This window comes from Populus alba, chromosome 9 (genome assembly GCF_005239225.2).
Source record: "Populus alba chromosome 9, ASM523922v2, whole genome shotgun sequence".
In the NCBI taxonomy this organism is placed as follows: Eukaryota; Viridiplantae; Streptophyta; class Magnoliopsida; order Malpighiales; family Salicaceae; genus Populus; species Populus alba.
Window position 1 is genome coordinate 5,547,026 of NC_133292.1, and position 17,533 is coordinate 5,564,558.

The 17,533-nt window shown below is 34.4% G+C and overlaps 2 protein-coding genes across 6 annotated transcripts; one reads left to right on the plus strand and one right to left on the minus strand.

Annotated features, from left to right (window-relative positions):
* The first annotated feature begins 1,246 nt into the window (after positions 1-1,246).
* LOC118035139 (uncharacterized) lies at positions 1,247-6,409 on the plus strand. The gene is made up of 5 exons (XM_035040647.2): positions 1,247-1,437; positions 2,550-2,864; positions 3,530-3,731; positions 5,356-5,584; positions 5,927-6,409. Exons 1-5 carry the CDS (start codon positions 1,258-1,260, stop codon positions 6,186-6,188), a joined length of 1,188 nt encoding a protein of 395 aa, XP_034896538.1. The 5' UTR covers positions 1,247-1,257; the 3' UTR covers positions 6,189-6,409.
* Positions 6,410-7,242: 833 nt separating this feature from the next.
* Positions 7,243-12,332, minus strand: LOC118035138 (nuclear transcription factor Y subunit A-1). 5 transcript variants are annotated; one of them, XM_035040644.2, is made up of 7 exons: positions 11,966-12,332; positions 11,196-11,238; positions 10,754-11,017; positions 10,178-10,284; positions 9,950-10,018; positions 8,653-8,817; positions 7,243-8,087 (listed from the first exon to the last, which is right to left on the minus strand). In XM_035040644.2, the coding sequence occupies exons 3-7, from the start codon at positions 11,013-11,015 to the stop codon at positions 7,647-7,649; spliced, it is 1,044 nt and encodes a 347-aa protein (XP_034896535.1). In that variant the 5' UTR covers positions 11,016-11,017; positions 11,196-11,238; positions 11,966-12,332; the 3' UTR covers positions 7,243-7,646. The 5 variants fall into 5 exon arrangements, with proteins under 5 accessions (XP_034896535.1, XP_034896534.1, XP_034896536.1 ...); XM_035040643.2 differs by having other exon boundaries at positions 11,146-11,238; XM_035040645.2 differs by having other exon boundaries at positions 10,754-11,009; positions 11,146-11,238; positions 11,966-12,330.
* Between the last annotated feature and the right edge of the window lie 5,201 nt (positions 12,333-17,533).

A 17,533-nucleotide genomic window follows, 5' to 3' on the forward strand; every position in this document is an offset into this window, starting at 1 on the left:
GGACATCTGTAGCAGCAAGCCATGAACCAGTGAAATGATATGTAAGGATAATGAACAGTAAACAGAGCCCAACATTCTGGGGCCAGTAGATGCCGACAAAATATAAAAATAAAATACTGTGGCTTTTGACCACACTCAAAAGCCTCAAGATGTGTGCAGTAAAGCAGCCGGGATGGACTTGGTTCAGATTTAAATCAGCTAATACATAAACATGGACCTTAATTTCTTCTCGGAATTAAGAACACCGTTGAGGTTAGTAGTAAAGTATTCATCAGATGTAATTGACAAATGATATTTGTTCTATCAGTGATTGCAAGTAATGTAACATGCTGCAGGGATTCACGTCGTTATCTTCTTGTTAATTAGCAGCCATGTGCAAATCCATCCTTTAGCTGAAAATACACCAAGCTGTCCAGACCACCATGTACATCTGCAATCATGATTAATTTCCAGTTCATGATCATTAATTGATCTAGAGCCTCAAAGCTACTCCTTTGGAAATCCTTGGAGGGGTTATTGCAGTTTTAAAATCTCTGAACACAAACCTTATCGATTGATTCGTTGACAAGATGCTTCGAGGTTTGAGCCGAACACTGTAGATCTGTGTTAGATACCGTGCTTCCAAAATATTGAAAAAGAACATGAAATCAAGACTATAGTGACCTGGAATTCAGTGTTTGCAATTTAGACCAACCTGCAGCTAGTTTTCCTCTATAACGCAAGTGAATGTTGGTGTCTCTGATTTACTGGGATTTATCCATCCATGGTTATCTTTTCAGGAGGACAGTTTTCCATGACAGATTCAACACACACACACACAAATATCCATGATGGACAATGTTTGTTTTATATAGAAATATACGTATTTCAAGTAAAAACATCTACTTTCAATTTGATAGATAAGATTTTTTTACAGAAGGGAATTTAAGTTTGATTCTAAATTTGTGAACAAGAACCAAACAACCGATGCTCATAATCTTGATTATGGAGGTCAAATATATAGGACGATAAAAAAAGTAACGGGGGAGGGGCAAGGCACCTGATGTTGATGCCTGTTCCAAAAGAATAAAAATCTAGAATTGCTTTGCCTGTGCAATTTCATTAATTTAACAAGCAGGAAAAAGAAAATTAAAAAAAAAATTGTCGGGTAGTTCCAAACTTCATTGATTGGTCAGTGCTAGAAATATCAAGTCACTAGCAAAAGACACCTATCGTGCCTATAAATGGAAAGGGAGTGAAAATACTTTTTTATTACAAATGAAAAACAAATATGACGGTGCCAAAATAAATATGAACACGCAAACAAAACTTAAAACGCAAAACACACATACAAAGATGAAGAAATCAGGAGGGGCAGCAGACAAGAAAAGGGTTCGAAGATCATCAGGGGCCGTAACTAATGCCTCCAGAGATCTGAACTCTGATACCCCTCCTAGGGTTTGTCCTCTCCTCCTCTCTGATCTAGGGTTTTCCTCTGTTTTTTTTTTTTTTTTAAATAAAGTCATTATCTTTATGTTACGACTCGTGTAATTGAAACCATTATTGCAATTGTAGAATTTTCCTGTGCTTGATTAAAGACGTATGTCAAAATGTGACCTTCTTTTATACCCATTTGTGTTAAGGAAATCCGAATAACGTGTTCTGTTGTTATGCGGGACCTGAAAGATGCGAACTTTGGTAAGGGTCTGATTTGCATCAAGTTCGATCTTTATGCTTTTTTTCCGTTCCTGGAAACCCATGTCAAGAAACGCAATTTATGGTCTTTAGACTGTCGTTTTCGTTAGCAAAACAAATGGAAGTTACATTGTTACTCTTGTGAGAAAACAACCCAATGTACAAATTCTCAGTTACTGGTAGTGTTTTCCTTGGTATACACTTGATGATTATAAATTATATCTAGAGAAAAAGGATGCAACTTGCAAGTAATGGTATTTCTGGGATACTCTTAACTGTATATTTTGTTGTTCCTTGATTATTGGTTTTTTTTGGTATGAATTCTATATGTTTTTAAACAAACAAATAGGAAGGAATCTGGCATTGGTTTTAGCGATCGTTGTGTGAATTCATAAAAAAATTAATTTTATCTGTAGGAACTTTATCGATTTGAGATGAAATGAACGATGTTTGTATCTTTGTCCATTGTTATAATACTTTTATAGGAATTTCCATGTTGTGCTGTACTCTTATGGTCCTGTGCGTTGTGAGTGTTTAGTGGCTGTCAAGTCCTTGCAAAATTCTGGTCTTATGTTAAAAGGTGTAGCTTGCTTGTTAAAACTGCCAAGAATTGTTTTAACTAGGAATTTGCTTTTAATGTACGTCAGCCTTATAAATCGTTTGAAAAAGGTTGCATGTATTCTTACTTGTACATTTTTAGTCCATGTAACTAGTAATGGTGGTTTATACTTGTAAGTTATTGCTTGACATTCATCCATATCTGGTGAGTGGTTGGTGTGGTGAACTTTGGTCTGGTCATTTTTATGCATAATGATGGTTTCAACTTCATTCCTTCTCTAATGTTCACTGACTTGTATGATTGTTTCTCTCTTCAGAAACAAGCTGCAAAAAAAGATGTGTTTCAGTTGTTTGCTGAGAAGGTGAGAGATCACAAGGATTTGGTATCTCGTTGGGCTGTCTTACAGGAGACCCGTGTTGAATATTTTAGAGGAAAGGATTTTGTAAGCTTTCTGAAAAATCATTCAGAGGTTAAAGATATATTAGAGTCAAATAATAATTTAGAGGTTGAAGAAATTGCCAATACTTTGTTAAGCAAGAACCTTTTAGTGCGTTGTGATCGCGTGGTGAAAACTGTTCGTCCTGGGAAGAAAAAGTTGTCTACCTGGCCAGCACATTTAGAGATCTTTCCTGTAAGTTGTTTCATTTTGCACTTGGATTTTTAGCATGAACTTAATTGATCTTTCAATCAATTGTCTAAGCTATTGATTTTTTGACTTCACTGTGCAAATTGCTAAGCATCATGCATTTAATATATCCTTGTTTATTATGAAAAGTTAATTTAAACTACTATTTTCTCTGTGATTAGGGTAATTGATTGCTTAGAGATTGGGACTTGTGCATGTTGAGGCGTAGTGGTTAAAAGAATGGATTCAAAGAATGGATTCTCGTGGTCATCTATTACTCTCTTTCACATTTAATAAGTCTGCCATGTCAGTGGTATTTTTCCCCTTGCATTCTTCTAAGAATGGCTGTACTTTTCCCCCATACATGCTGTATCCTTTTATCATGTAGGTCAGAATGTTGTGTACTTTCAATTGTCAAACTTGACCTTCATATCCTTTTTAATAGTGGGAAAATTTTGAGTTGTTGGGATCCACATGGTGAGTCGCAAGGTTGTTAATGAGAAGAATAGGGAAATTTGTGTTGCATAGAAACATTCACCCTTTAATAATGTCTCTGTCCATGTCAGTTTTGTGCTTTTTGTCTCTCTTTTTGTGTAGTCAAAAGAAATTAAGAGTTTTATTTTGTGTTGCTTCTCAAGCTCATGTTATTAACATTATGTTGTCCTTTGTAGGATCAAGTATTTTCAGCAAATGATGCCTTTTTTGCATGGGCGTTTGTAAAACGGAGGCCATTATGGCAAACACTTCTCTCACTTTCCTGGCCCGTGTTGACTCTTGCAATTTGCATGTTTCCTGTATACCCACATCGGTGCAAGCTATTAATCCTCTACTCTTGTGCTGGACTTCTTTTGCTTATTCTCTCACTTCTTTCATGTAAGTACTCCAGGACTCATTTTCTGTTGCTTCATATTTTTTTCTACTGTATAATTCTTCCTGCACCTCAATGCTACTTATCAAACCCTAGTTTAGAGTTCTAAATCAGTATCATCGCACATGTGGAGCAACATTTGACCAAATGTTTATGATTAAAAATCTAGATTTCTGTTGCTAGCTTATTAATATTTTCATATTTGAAAGTTGGAAACTTCCACTTATGTTGAACTCTAAAAGGTGTTTATTTGTCATTTTGGTTTCTTGGCTTGTTTCTACCTCAAACTTCCTTTGTGAGAGAAATAATTGTTCTGAACGTGTAACTAGAGAAATAATGTTATCAAACCCAGAGAAACCTGCCAGGTAGGGGTGTAAATTCATACATTTACATTCTTATTAATTTGTTCAAGTAATCAGTATCTGGAGTTATTGAAAAAAGAGATCCCTTTGTGTGTGCTAGTTTCAGGACATGTGGGGGTACTCTTATTTTTGCATATCAGTAGATACTTTTAGAAATATGGTTTCCTAGCACTCAATGATTATGAAAAACCCATTATCCTAATGTTCTTGTAATTGCTATTTTTTTCTTTCCTTTTTTATTGTTTTGGCAAAAAACAACCTTATAACATTTAGATTTTAGGATTGGTGGAGGATATGATTTCCACAGATGGATTTTTTACCATGTTAACAAATATAACAGCTGATGGTGATGTTACCGAGGCTATCATCTGAGTATTTATTAAGTACATCTTTCTGTTGATAAATCTCCTCTCTTATAGTCTATGCACTCTTTGCCTTTTGCTCTCTCTCTACTCTTTGAAGTTGAAACTTCTGTAGTTATACCTGGCCTCATGGGGCATGCTGTGTTAGTGATGACCTGAATGGTGTCTTTTTTCATAAAGCTCCTGTTTTGTGGCATGACCAAACTGTTTTTGTGAGGCATAAGAGGCATCATTACCTTTTGATATCTGAATGTATGATTTGGATGCTTTTTCTATGAACATCAGGCTGTGCTTTTGTTTTTTAGTGGAAGTTGGGGCTTCTGTGGTGACTCGGAGATCAGGAGTGTTTTCTCTTGATGTCAGTGTTGCAGATCATTGCAGGACATTCCCTAGCAAAACTCATCATGAAATTTCCATTATTATCAAATTTGCTTCAGTAGTCTTAAATGATGTTCATCTCCATATCAATCATCTTTTCAAGATCCAGGGTAATTTGGTTGCTCAAGTCAGCTGTGATTGTTTGATTTAATGCTCTTTAACTGGTATGTTGTGAGAAACCATTGGCATGATTCTTTCTCACTGAGTTCTGAGATGAAAGAAACAATTTCCACCTAAATTTTCTTTACTTGATTTAGCGTTCTGGTGCTGCTCTATCTATGAGCTGATCACCCGCTGGTTATAACCTGGTTTGTTCTAAATTTTCTAGAGTCCTAAGTTCTTTGCGTGGTTGGTTTTACATTCTTTATAATTAGTCTTATGAGTGCACATCATGGTTCATATTTTTGCATTATTCTCTTTTTTTTTTTTGGTAGAATATTGTCATTTTAGTTGACAGTGATAACTATTACTAAATTATTGCTTCAACTGCTTCTAGGGGTCATTGAGGTTAACTGTTTATTTTGCAGTGAGAGCCACAGTATTTGGTGTTCTATACCTCATTCTTGGAAAGCGTGTTTGGTTTTTCCCTAACATCCTTGCTGAAGAAGCTACTCTGGGAGAATTATTCCGTTTCTGGCCGAATAAGGATGAGGAGGAGAGGCCCAAGTGGACAACTAGACTTTTCTATGCATTAGTAGCTGTGCTCGTCATATTACTGCTGAGGCACCATGCCCCTGATGAAGCTGCTAGAGCAAGGTGAGTACACCTGTTGCGAAGTTTAGTAGACTGAAAAGGTTGCCTTTCCCACCTTGCACAAAATACGATGACTTAAGGAACCAAGATGATTTTGGAAAATTTGAATTATGGTGAACTTATTTTACATGTCTGTTTCACTTGTTTCAAAACTGAGACCCCGAGTCAATGTGTTTTTTGAACTATCCAGTTACCATCTTGCTTTTGTGGTGTTACAATTTGATTTCGTTTAGTGTCCTCAATCAGGAACTTTTTTATAGCATTCGCATAAAAAATTGCCACGATGAACCCCTCTTAAATCCTTATTTCTATGCTTGAGTCTAAAGTGCAATTTTTGTCCCGCAGGTATCAGAAGCGGATGTCCAACATAATTGATGAAGTTCTTGAGTGGTCTCCAAGTTTGGCGCTGTCTGGAATGATGGAGAAGCAGCCAACTGTGGTCAATACCACGGAAGCCGGCAATTTCACAGATTCCAGGAAAACAGACTCGGAGAAGGAATCTCCAGCAGATGATGAAGGTGGAGAAACCATCTTAGAACAACACGAGGATGAGGAAACCGAGAACATAGAGGACACTGATCAACATCAGCATCAAGATCATATATGACAGCAGATCATGTCATACCAGGCAGAAGACAGATACACTACCTTCTTTGGGTTTCATCTTAAATTTTGAGTGTAAAACTGTGTAATCAAACAGCTAAATAAAGCAGTTTTTAATTTGTGCCATCATTAATAGTGAGAAAATAGATTATAATACTGAGTTTAGGGAATTTATGTAAGAGCCATTTAACTATATTTATCGTATTGGCCATATGCTTTTATACATTCTCCAAAGGTACAGCCCTTTTTTCAGACATGTTACGTTAAATTCGTGCCATTATTAACTGGTGCCATTTCGAAGATTTTGTTTCTGTATTTTGATCTTCGTATCAGAATGGTCGTTAAGGGGGCTCTGCATTGGATTTACGATCGTTCTTTTTTCACCTCCCAATGGTTGAGTACGCAAGTGGTGTTTTTACCCCCTTCAATACCTCTTTTAACTTCCAGGCACTATCATGGTTCATCCGAGTCTCTGCTAACCTACCTCTCTCTCTCTATCTCTCTCTATCTGCATTCATTGCTGGGCTCATCATCTTCCCACAACCCAATAGACACAAGGCCGAAGTTATATCGAGTAACTTGAGATGCTATTTATAAAGTGTTATGATCCTTTATATCGAGTTTTGTTATGATCCTCTCACTCTTGTATTTCTCAAAGACGGATCACAGAATTAACAGGTGGTCATATATAAAGTGTAAATAAATACCATGCCAACTGACTAGTCGGCGTTTTGCATTGTATTTCTAAAGTGTTTTTAAAAAATAAAAAATATTTATTTTATTTTATTTTAAATTAATATATTTTTAATATTTTTAAATTATTATAATATGCTGATATCAAAAAAAAATTAAAAAAATAAAAAAATTTACTTTATTATATTTTAAAATAAAAAACAATTTTAAAAAGCAATTGCTACTATCTTTCCAAACTCCCCAGACTTATCCTAGATGAAGGAATCTCTTGTGTTAGCTCATGCTTTTGGCCGAGACAGGGACTTCAACAGAGTATCCCTAAAGAAGGTTTAGACCTCTGATTGAGGTTGTACAAGTTACGCGCATTGTAGAATCAAACCAGTGCCACATCGAATTGCAAGTGAAAAGAAATCGTCAAACAAGACAGTCTATCCGTTAAACAAGAGTGCTGATAGGCTAAAATCTAACCAGAGACTACTTCTACTCGAGTTTCCTTGACAGTTCTATGTACACAGGAAAAAGAAGAGAGAGAGAGAGTGAGAATAATGATGCACGCGAAGCTTTGGCAGACAAAAGAAGCCACCCACGGATTCATCATCTCCTTCACCCTGTTCAAGCCACAAGCAAGAAAAAGAAAAAGCCAAGAATGATTTGCCGCCTGGCAATATATATTGCCAAGTGCGTGGTTGCCTGATAAGAGAGAGGATTCAAGTTTCGCTACTTGCGAGAATTGGACCCTCCACCTTGGCATCCACTTAACATGCTGGGTTCACTGTGGGCCAAAAAACCTTCGTTTGGCCTGGTTCCCCAGTTGCTGGCCTGGACAGTCTTCGTCCTCATTTTCACCTGAACGGTCTCCATCCTCATTGTCACCCAGGTACGAGCCGTATGCGGAGGATTGCAAGCCACTGTGTTTTTGATAGTGGCCACCTCTATTTACATAGTCATGAGCTTCAAAAGTGTCATCCACTTGGGACTCTCTTGCTTCCTTTTGACCATCAGAGGAATTCCAAGTTTCAACAGAGTCAGAGGGCAAGAGTTCTGAACCTGATGAACTCCGTGACTGAGATGCATGGACCGGACCAGAACCATTGAGCTTGCCTTCGGATGTGTTCTTTGAACCATCATCACCAGTTTTCTTCGCAAAACGTCCTCCAGAACTCCTTTCCCTTCTCATAGCATGCCGGTGCCGAGATTCATGAAGATATGGCTGAAGAATATAAGAGGGAGAGAGGGAGAGGGAGAGTATCACTAGTTTGACAGCATGTTAAATATTTCAGACAAAGCAGGAGCTAGCAACTTTCTCAATCTATCACCCATAAAACATTTATAAAACATTGTACCAGGATTTCTATGGGGATTATGTACTAAAAAAGGAGAAAAATCTCATCCACTTAGAAAGAAGTACCCTTGCATGGTCATTACCAATTTAAGGAGACTAAGTGCAACGTATTAGATTTTTACAGTTCTTGGTCAACTGTAAAATAACTCGAAGCCTCCTCAGGACAATTCTTAAGAACTAAAATGATCGGTGGAATATAATCATGGTGCCTAACTTGACATTACTAAAGTGAGAGATTTAACATGGAACTTGTTAACTAAATGATACAAACTGCAAGCTTAATAATTGCATTGAAGAGATAAACAAGACGAAGTTAATCAGTACGTCTGGCATTATATGTGCAATAAAAAATATTAGCATATCATCTAACAGCAAAAGACAATCAGAGGAAAGAAATGAGACAGAATATCCCAACTTGGCTGTTTGAATTTACCTTTCTAGCTTTTATCAGCTTCTTGTCAACCTCTGCTTTTGCACGTTGTTCTCTTCGCCTAATAATCCCTGGGTATTGTTTGGCATTTACAAAAACAGGATCCTGAGCCACCTCAAGGGGCAAAAGCATTCTGGCATGTGGCATTCCAACAAATTGCGGATAAACCTGACCATTGAATGATTATATCTATTCCATTAAAAGTCTATAACATTCCATGTTTTGAACACACGAAACAAATTAATTAAGCAAATACACACACACACACACACAGAGAACTCTGATTTCTGTTCGCAGCAGGTGATGAGCATATTGGTAAATATCCCAACAGATTGCTAGTGAATCTGACTTCCTCCTTACTTACTGGATGCAGATAATAAGCATGTCATAATTACAGTTTATTAAGGTCTCACTCCTGTAATTATCTAGAATCAGGTGAGAAGTTTGCTTCTTCTTCTTTTCCTTTTCTTTGTTAGAACATCAAATGTGTGCCACTAACAAAATTTTGTCAATTGGGCAAAAATGTCAATACATCCTCACATACTTCCCCAACCAAGAAAGAAAGTACATTTACAACTTCCCAGAGAAAAGCAGTCCTAGCGGAATAAGTTATCCTTCCATGAGTTTCATGAATCGGAGGTCTGCAAAAGCATCCCTTTTTATTTTAAATAACGGTAAAAGACAGACCACTGGAATAGGTCTAGACATGTTGAAGTATTCCCCGTTTGTTAATTTGTTGACAAAATGAAAAATAAAATAGGACAGGACAGGCCACAGGCCACACCCTCCGAATTAAAAGAGCTAAAATTTAAGAGACATTGGAAAAAATGAGTGCATTGCCAAACTTAACCCTTTGAACTCTGGAGAACATGCAAAGTGCACCATGAAAGAATCTTTTGGCTTTCATTTTTTGCATTTCCCACACAAATAGAACTCACATCTCTCCTTTTCATCTAAATAATTCAAGAGTTATAAATAAAAACTTATTTTTCTGACCAGGACATGGTTACTCTAGAACAATCCAATAGACCATATCTTCCAAAACCCACAGAATGGAGATACCAAACTTTAATTTAGCTAAATGAATTAAGAATTCCTTCACCAATGTAAAGTTTAAGGTGTAAAATCTCTTGGTGATTTTGACTTGCAAAAAAAACCTACCATTTTTCCAAGGACCTATGAATTTTGTCTTGGGAGTAATGAATGAACAGAGAATATCACATATATATCCACAGGTAATTCCTTAAACTATCAAGATATGACTGCAAGAATATGGCAAGGAAGTGTTAAGCTTACATACCAAAGGCTGATGTCCATAAGCCATCATTCCACTATAATAAGCATCCTGGTATGGGTTTGATGCACATGCCTGCAGAAGAAATGCCAGAAAATAGAAATCTCTTCCAATGGCATGTAAAGATGGATTCTATAAATATATAGTGTCTACGGTCTACATATGAATCAATCAGCAAGATACAAGAAGCTTGGAAGACAAGATACTTTGTGGATGGAAGGAATGAGAACTTACAATAGAGTGACTAACAAGCTCAAACTGTGGAGATTGTGAGAGGCCATTGTGCATTGTAGTCATACCAGACACAAGACCCTGAAGATTTTGCAAATGTCCATGATTCCCTGATAAGCATTAATGGAAAAAAAAATGCCTAATTAGCACTGAACCAGTATGCTGTGTCTCTTTCCTTGTGAACAAGGAACTGTGCATTGACAGAACAAGGCCAAATGGATACATTTGTGCTCACAAAGGAATATTACTCTTCATCCAAAATGTGATACCCGTGGCCTATGCCACATATGTTTGAGTCAAATTTAGCATCGATAGAAATTAGATAGCACCTATATAGTTGATTTACAGACATGGAGAACATCTGGTTTTCATCTACCATGTTGAAAGAAGCATGATTTAAAAAACAAATGATGTCAAAATTTGTAAATCTAAAGTGATAAAAGCTAGCCACAGAGGCATGGAAAAAAAAATGAGCTGAGAAATGTCAGAACGAAGCAATTGCTAAAACATTTAAGCATAGAGTTTATGCAATAGCAAATAGTCCTAATGCACTTTGTGCAAGAAAGTAGTTAGCAGCACCTAATTGGGATGATGCAGTGGCTTGGGAATCTTTGGTAGCATCAGCATCTTCCTCATTAAGCCTACCACTCGACAGAGACTGGTCATCATTTGATTCAGAACCATTATGTCCTTCTGAGTTGGATGCATTTCCACCAGTCATGGCACGAGGCATGGAGCTATAACCTATATTGCGCCACCAAGGTTCCGAGTGAACTGTATATTCTTGAATGTCACTCGGATTGGGTTCTGGCACCTTAGTTTTTTCAGGCTTTGACTGCATACCTTCAAAAAGTTAATTTATTAGTTCTTGCTTTCCTAACCAGGCACAAGAAGAATGTAATGGTAGCAGGTGAAATTCATATAGTAAACGTGCTACGTGAAACAAAACTTGAAAAAAAAAGGAATATTACAAGCAAATATGACAGAGATGCTCAAGAAGAGAAGAGTGGAGGATAGATACTTTGCAGATGGTCATTCTACGCGGTAACACATTCACTGTCCACCTAAAAGCACGAATAGAGAAAAATAAAGATGCAATTTGCCTTGCCTTAAAAAAGAAGCGATAAAATATCAGACTCTATTTCAATACTAAACTTCTGGATGAAGCAGGACCAATAACATGGACATGAAGAGCTTTCGTCATCAAACTCAAAACACAGAATGATCTGGCAGATTTACTTCATGCTCAAGCGACAATATTAATATTATTAATTAAAGATTCACCCGTCAAAAGTGATAAAACCACAGCACCACGAGGGAAAAAACAATAGACTGATAAGGTGGATTTCTTAATTGGTATTTCAGCATATCAATTGAGCTAAACACATTTTCCATACACTTAATAAAAAATGTTTAAATACTGATAAAACCAAGTTTTTCCCTCTCATCAAAAATCAATTAGCTTTAATCAAAACCTCTACCTGGCTAAAAAGTGTTTCAATATTAACCTAAAAAGTGTACAAACTTTTAGTTCTACTACATTTCTCAAGGATAATAACCAGCACCGGTATCTATCTCAATTTCTCTGCCGTTGAACCAAAAACCCCAAACTTTCTTAGCAACCAAACAAGAAGAAACCCGAATAAAGATTTCCTAAAAAAAAACAAATCAAGCAAATGGAATTCAAGAGAGAAAATCAGTTAAATTCAAGAAACGAACCGTGCAACTAACTAACTGTACGATTAATAATATAAAAAAAGTCTAAAATAAGCAAGTGATAAAGATACTCACCGGTGTAGACAGAGATAAAACAGAACCCTAGATTTTGGGGGTTTTAATCTACTGGGGATAGAGGGAGAAATTGAGTCTATTGCTGTTAAAGCAGAAGTAGTATATAACTATACTTCTTCTAGAAGAATAAAACTCAGAGAAGGGGGAAGGGGTTTTTTTTCTCTTTATTTCTTCTTTTTTTTTCCCCAACTTGACCTCTCTGTTGTTATTTTTCAAGAGACGAAACGATAGCTCAGCTGGCCCTGGATGGGTCATGATATGCTCACCCTCCTTCTTTCCACGTTGCCTCTTTTTCTGGGACACCTGCCCCGACCTTTCTCCTGCCAACTTCTTCCTCCGTTTTTTCAGTTTTTTTGTCTCTTTCTTCTTCGCATGAACTCTCTTTTTTTATGAATTTCTTTTTTATATGCAATCATTTTTTTTATTTTTTTGGGTCATGCTCGTTTCTGTTTTCAAGTAGACTTGTGTACGTGGTTAATGGTGGCCAGGTATTGCCACTAGTTTCCTGGAATGTGTGTTCTATATATTTTTTTGAACGGAAAAAAAAAATTGTAACCCAATTAGGTTTTTTTTTTAATGCTCGTTTTTGTTTGCAAGTGGGTTTTTTTTTTTTTTTTTTTGCTAGGTCTGTACCTGTGCAGCTATTTTTTTTATATAAAAAGTGATGTTCACATGTATTTAAAAATAAAAAAAAAACTTACATCTTGAGTTAAAGACCCAATCAAATTAAATAAGTCAGATTTTATTTTGATTAGAAAATATAAAATGATAAAAAGTTATTGAAATGAAGTAAAAATAACTTTTTTTTCAAAATAAGACAAATAATATAGCTAAATTCTCAACTCATTATATACGAAATAATAAAATGAAATAAAAAAAATAGCATCGTAGTTGGGAAAAGCACGTTGAATGTACATGGATGAAATTGAAAATAAAATTTTAATTACACAAAGAATCCAAATATATATATATATATGTGGCAATGAAAAGAAAATGAATCAAAATTGACATATAAAATAAATGCCTTTTATTGAAAGTTCAAAAAAAAAAAGATCAATTTAACAAAAGGACCAAAAAAAACAATAAAAAAATAAGGATCAACGTTAAAATAGAAAAATAAAATCAATTTTTTTATATTATAGAGTGAAAATTATAAAGAATAATAAGGTTAACAAAAGGACCTAGAAAAAAATAAAAAAAAATAAGAACTAAATTAAAAAAAATAATACATCGCAAACTTGGATAAAAGGATGCATCTAAAAACAACTCAAAATTTTACAAAAAAGTCAAGAGCAAAAATTAGAAAATCAATAGAATAAGGATCAGAGTGGAAAATACTTATAAATTATAATATAACTCTAAAAATTTACATGGCTAGCACAAGTTTTAGGGGAGGAAATAGAAAAGGGGATGAAAGTGTCGTCAACAATGATGTCCCAAAAAAAACAATGAAGTGGCACTTTCAATGGCACGACTGAAGAGGGGTTTTGGAAGTAAGAAGGAGCCCATGAGTTGCTTGGAAGGCGCAGGACACATCGTTTTGTACATTGCACGTGCCAAATGTTTGTTTATTTTTATTGTTGTTTATATTATTCAAATACTAAATTATCACACAGTTGACATAACAACAACAACAACAACAACAACAAAATTATTGTGAAAAAAAAATAAAAAAAAAAACCTTAAATGTCAATTTTAATATATTTTTTTTAGTAATATTTTGGTCATTTCACTATGCTTTTGAAATACATAAAAAACTTATTTTTCTTGATCCATTTGATAATAACTAATGATCATTGTGAAAATACCTCAATCCCACTCCATAATCACTTTTAAGAATTTTTTTTGTTTGAAAAGCAAAGTCACCATTACACCCTCTAATGAACAGTGTTTTTTTAAAACAAATGAGGTTAATGTGTTTAGGTATTGCACTAGTTTACTAACATGTAACACGTTGTAGGTTAGATATAATTCTTTATGATGTAAAAAAATATCTAAATTGCAAGAAATTGTTTAATATTGGTATTAAAATTGTCTCAGCAGGTGAACTTAAAATCTCCCAATTCAATTTCTCGTCTAGCTCATATTTAAAATTGAATAGTATTTTAATCAGCTCGATATGATCTAATCAACTTATCTGACTTTTTAAAAAAAATCACCATAACATCTTTTTTTTTTTTGTAATATTGAGATGATAGTATATTGGATTGTGACTTAACCCACTAAACCTACAACTTTGAATCATGAATTTCATTGGATTTAATAAAAAAAATTAATAATTTTTTACTTAATTGTATGATAATAAAAACAAAACTTAAAAAAACAAGAACTAATAAAATATTCGAATGTTTATTTGATACTGCAATAATCTCATATTTAGCAAACTAAAACAAATCATGAAAATCAATTAAAAATCAATAAAATATTTAAAGAGAAAATTGAAAAAAAAAACAATAAAAACACAACATTTAAAGATTGAATTTAAAAAAAAAAAATTTTTTTTTAAAAAAAAGCTACCCAATTATGTGGCCTAGGTGACTTAACACGTCCAGGGTTTAAATAAAGCATAGACGTGTAGGCCTAGAGCAGGCTCATTCTCCCTGGCCATTTATATTTTTTACTTTTTTAAAATTTTATTCATCCGCCTTAACTATTTTTTAAAAAAAAAATGAAAATGCGTTGCATGTTATGACAGACGATTCTTCATCTACTACTGCTCATAATCCATCTAAATTCACCAAAAAGATTGGGTGGCCCTACAATTTTATTTTTTCAACTTATTTTTACCTAAAAAAACATTAGGACTGTGGATGAAAAAAAGTATTTTATAACATGTACCATTAATTTTTAATAAAAAAAACAATGTTTGAAACCAATTTAAAAGTCAAAAACTCCTATTACAAACTTTTCAATAAACAACTTTCAAAACACCTTCAACGCACATTCTTAACTTTATAAAATATTTTGCCTGGCTTTTCAATATTTTTTTCTCAAGAGTCCTTAATTTCCAAACTCTCACGGCCCGCATTTATTTTTCCTGCACGACCCGAAAGTATATTTATGCTTGCCTTAATCTTAAAGGAGAGTGAAACACACTTACAGGTAAAATCCTTGCTATCTTTTAATTGATGAATAAAATAGTTTTGTGTTAGTACGATTAAAGCCTGTAAAAACAAGATGGAAAATTAATGTTTTTATCACTATTGTCCACCTCATTGGTGTAGTTTAGATGGTTAATTAATATTTTTTTTCATGTTATAGTCTAGAGTTGAAGCAGATAATCCCTTAAGTTTAGCTATATATTAAACCTAAATACATATAGACTTAGTGAATTACTAGATCTGATATCCTTGAAACAGTTACAAGCTGAGCTCAAATAAACATGAGTTTAACGAGTTGACAGACTTGTCATTCTTATATTTAACCACACATTGAATCTAAGTACATATGAGTTTGGTGAGTTGTCAAACCTAATATCCTTAAATTCAACTACAAGCCGAATCCAAATACAAATGGGTCTAACAAAGTACTAGATCTAACATCCTTAGATTCAACTAAATGTTGATGTCAAATACATGTGGGTCTGACGAGCTGGTAGACCCAACATTCCTAGGTCTAGCTACGTGTTGAACCCAAACAAACATGGGTCTGGTTCAGACTCACCATCTCTAAGTTCATTTACGTGCTAAGTCTAAGCAAATATGAGTCTAACAGGATATCATGCTTGACGCCTGTGGACTTGGTATCGTGCCAAGTCCAAGTGAATATGAGTCTAAAAACCATTATACACTCGTGAGACTTCATTTGTTTATTTTCACCACTTTTAACATAAAATATCAATGTTATTAATAATTATCTCTCTACACCTCTAGATTTATAAAAGTATTTTAAGGGCTTACCATATTTCCATAAAATATTAATATTGTGTAACAGATATTTATTCCTCGTTAATATGGTATAAGAGATTTTTGTCCCTTATTGAATGTTGTGTGGGAGATATTTATCTTTTACTACTGCTAATATGAGAAAATGACTCTCCAAAGTCCAACCACACCTTACCGTCACATAATTGGGTTAAATTATTATAAATACCTCCTGAACTATCCGGATATAAAGTTAATAATTTTAATTCTCTAGATATTCATATTTTAATTCTCAAAATATTTATCATAAAAAAAACGCTTTTATTCTTGAAATTTAAAGATCATTATCTTATTTATTGCAATATTTTACTAAAAATTATTAACTTTATCATTTAAAGGTCTTTAAACCCAACGAGAAAAAAAATTATAGGTTTTAAACTTTTTATTACCAACCATCTATTATATGAGCTCTAAAAAATATAATATTAACATGAATATATAATTACTTATTATTTAAATACTGAAAAATCTCATTCCTTCACCTAATGAATTTTGAAACATCATGAGTTAGCATTCCAGAGAGATTACATGCCATATTAACAATTTTATATAATTTTTATTCATTCCATGAATATCATTTAAGTGTAATTTGCTATGAGTAACGAGACAATATTCAGAAAACTTAGTTGACAAAACAACATCAATTTAATGAATGAAAACATAAGAATTTAATAATACATGAATAATTAAGTTCAATATACCATAGATCAAATCAAATTCCAAGCATATATAAAATAAATATCTTACAAAAAAAAAAAATTAAAATTTTAAAATTTAAATAAAATAAAAAATTCCCTGTTGTGCGACAAGTATAATCTAAGTACCTAACACCTCAGTTTTCTTTTCTTTTCTTTTCTATTTTTAACTCGACACTAATAGACATTTTTGGAATTCAAAGGTTATCCGGGGGCTTGAAAACCGGTGATAACAGGTTCCCAGCCGGTAAGTGGAGTGCATGTCGGCAGCGATTTGTCAGGTTACGGGGCTGCCAAGCAAAATAATAAAGAAAGCCTTCAAAGTCACACTTGACACGCACTTGACGGGCAAGTTTAAAGAAACCCGTGGCCCAAACTGTGGGGGCCACAATAGTAGGACTAGGACAGACGATGATCAGCCACGTGGCATTTGACTTTCTAACACCCATACCGAAAACAGATTGATTAATAAACCACTCTCAAAGAAATTAATTAATAATAATTAATTGATTGATTGTAGTTACTAGGTTGGTACCTAAGCCCCATTAAGAAAATCAAGTTCACTGCTAGCTGAGGCAAGATGCAGTGTTGCTGATGGGTGAGGCTAGCCACCTCACAGCCAATGAAAAATATATTGCAACCATCTAGGCTAGTGGTAAGCCCAGCGGTGAGCAAGAGGTTTTTTGCCTCTGTGGTCTAGGTTCAAGTCTCGGCGTGTATGCTGTCATATATGCCACTGGGTTTACATAGTCGTTTAGTGACCCGTGGGATTAGTCGTGGTGCGCGCAAGCTGGCCGGACACCCACGTTAATCTAAATAAAAAAATAAAATAATATATATATATATATATATATATTGCAACTCTAAACATATTTAACTTAATTATTTATATTCTAGTTTTATTCTTAAATATTATTAATTCGAGTCTTGTAAATTTCAGAACCATCGAA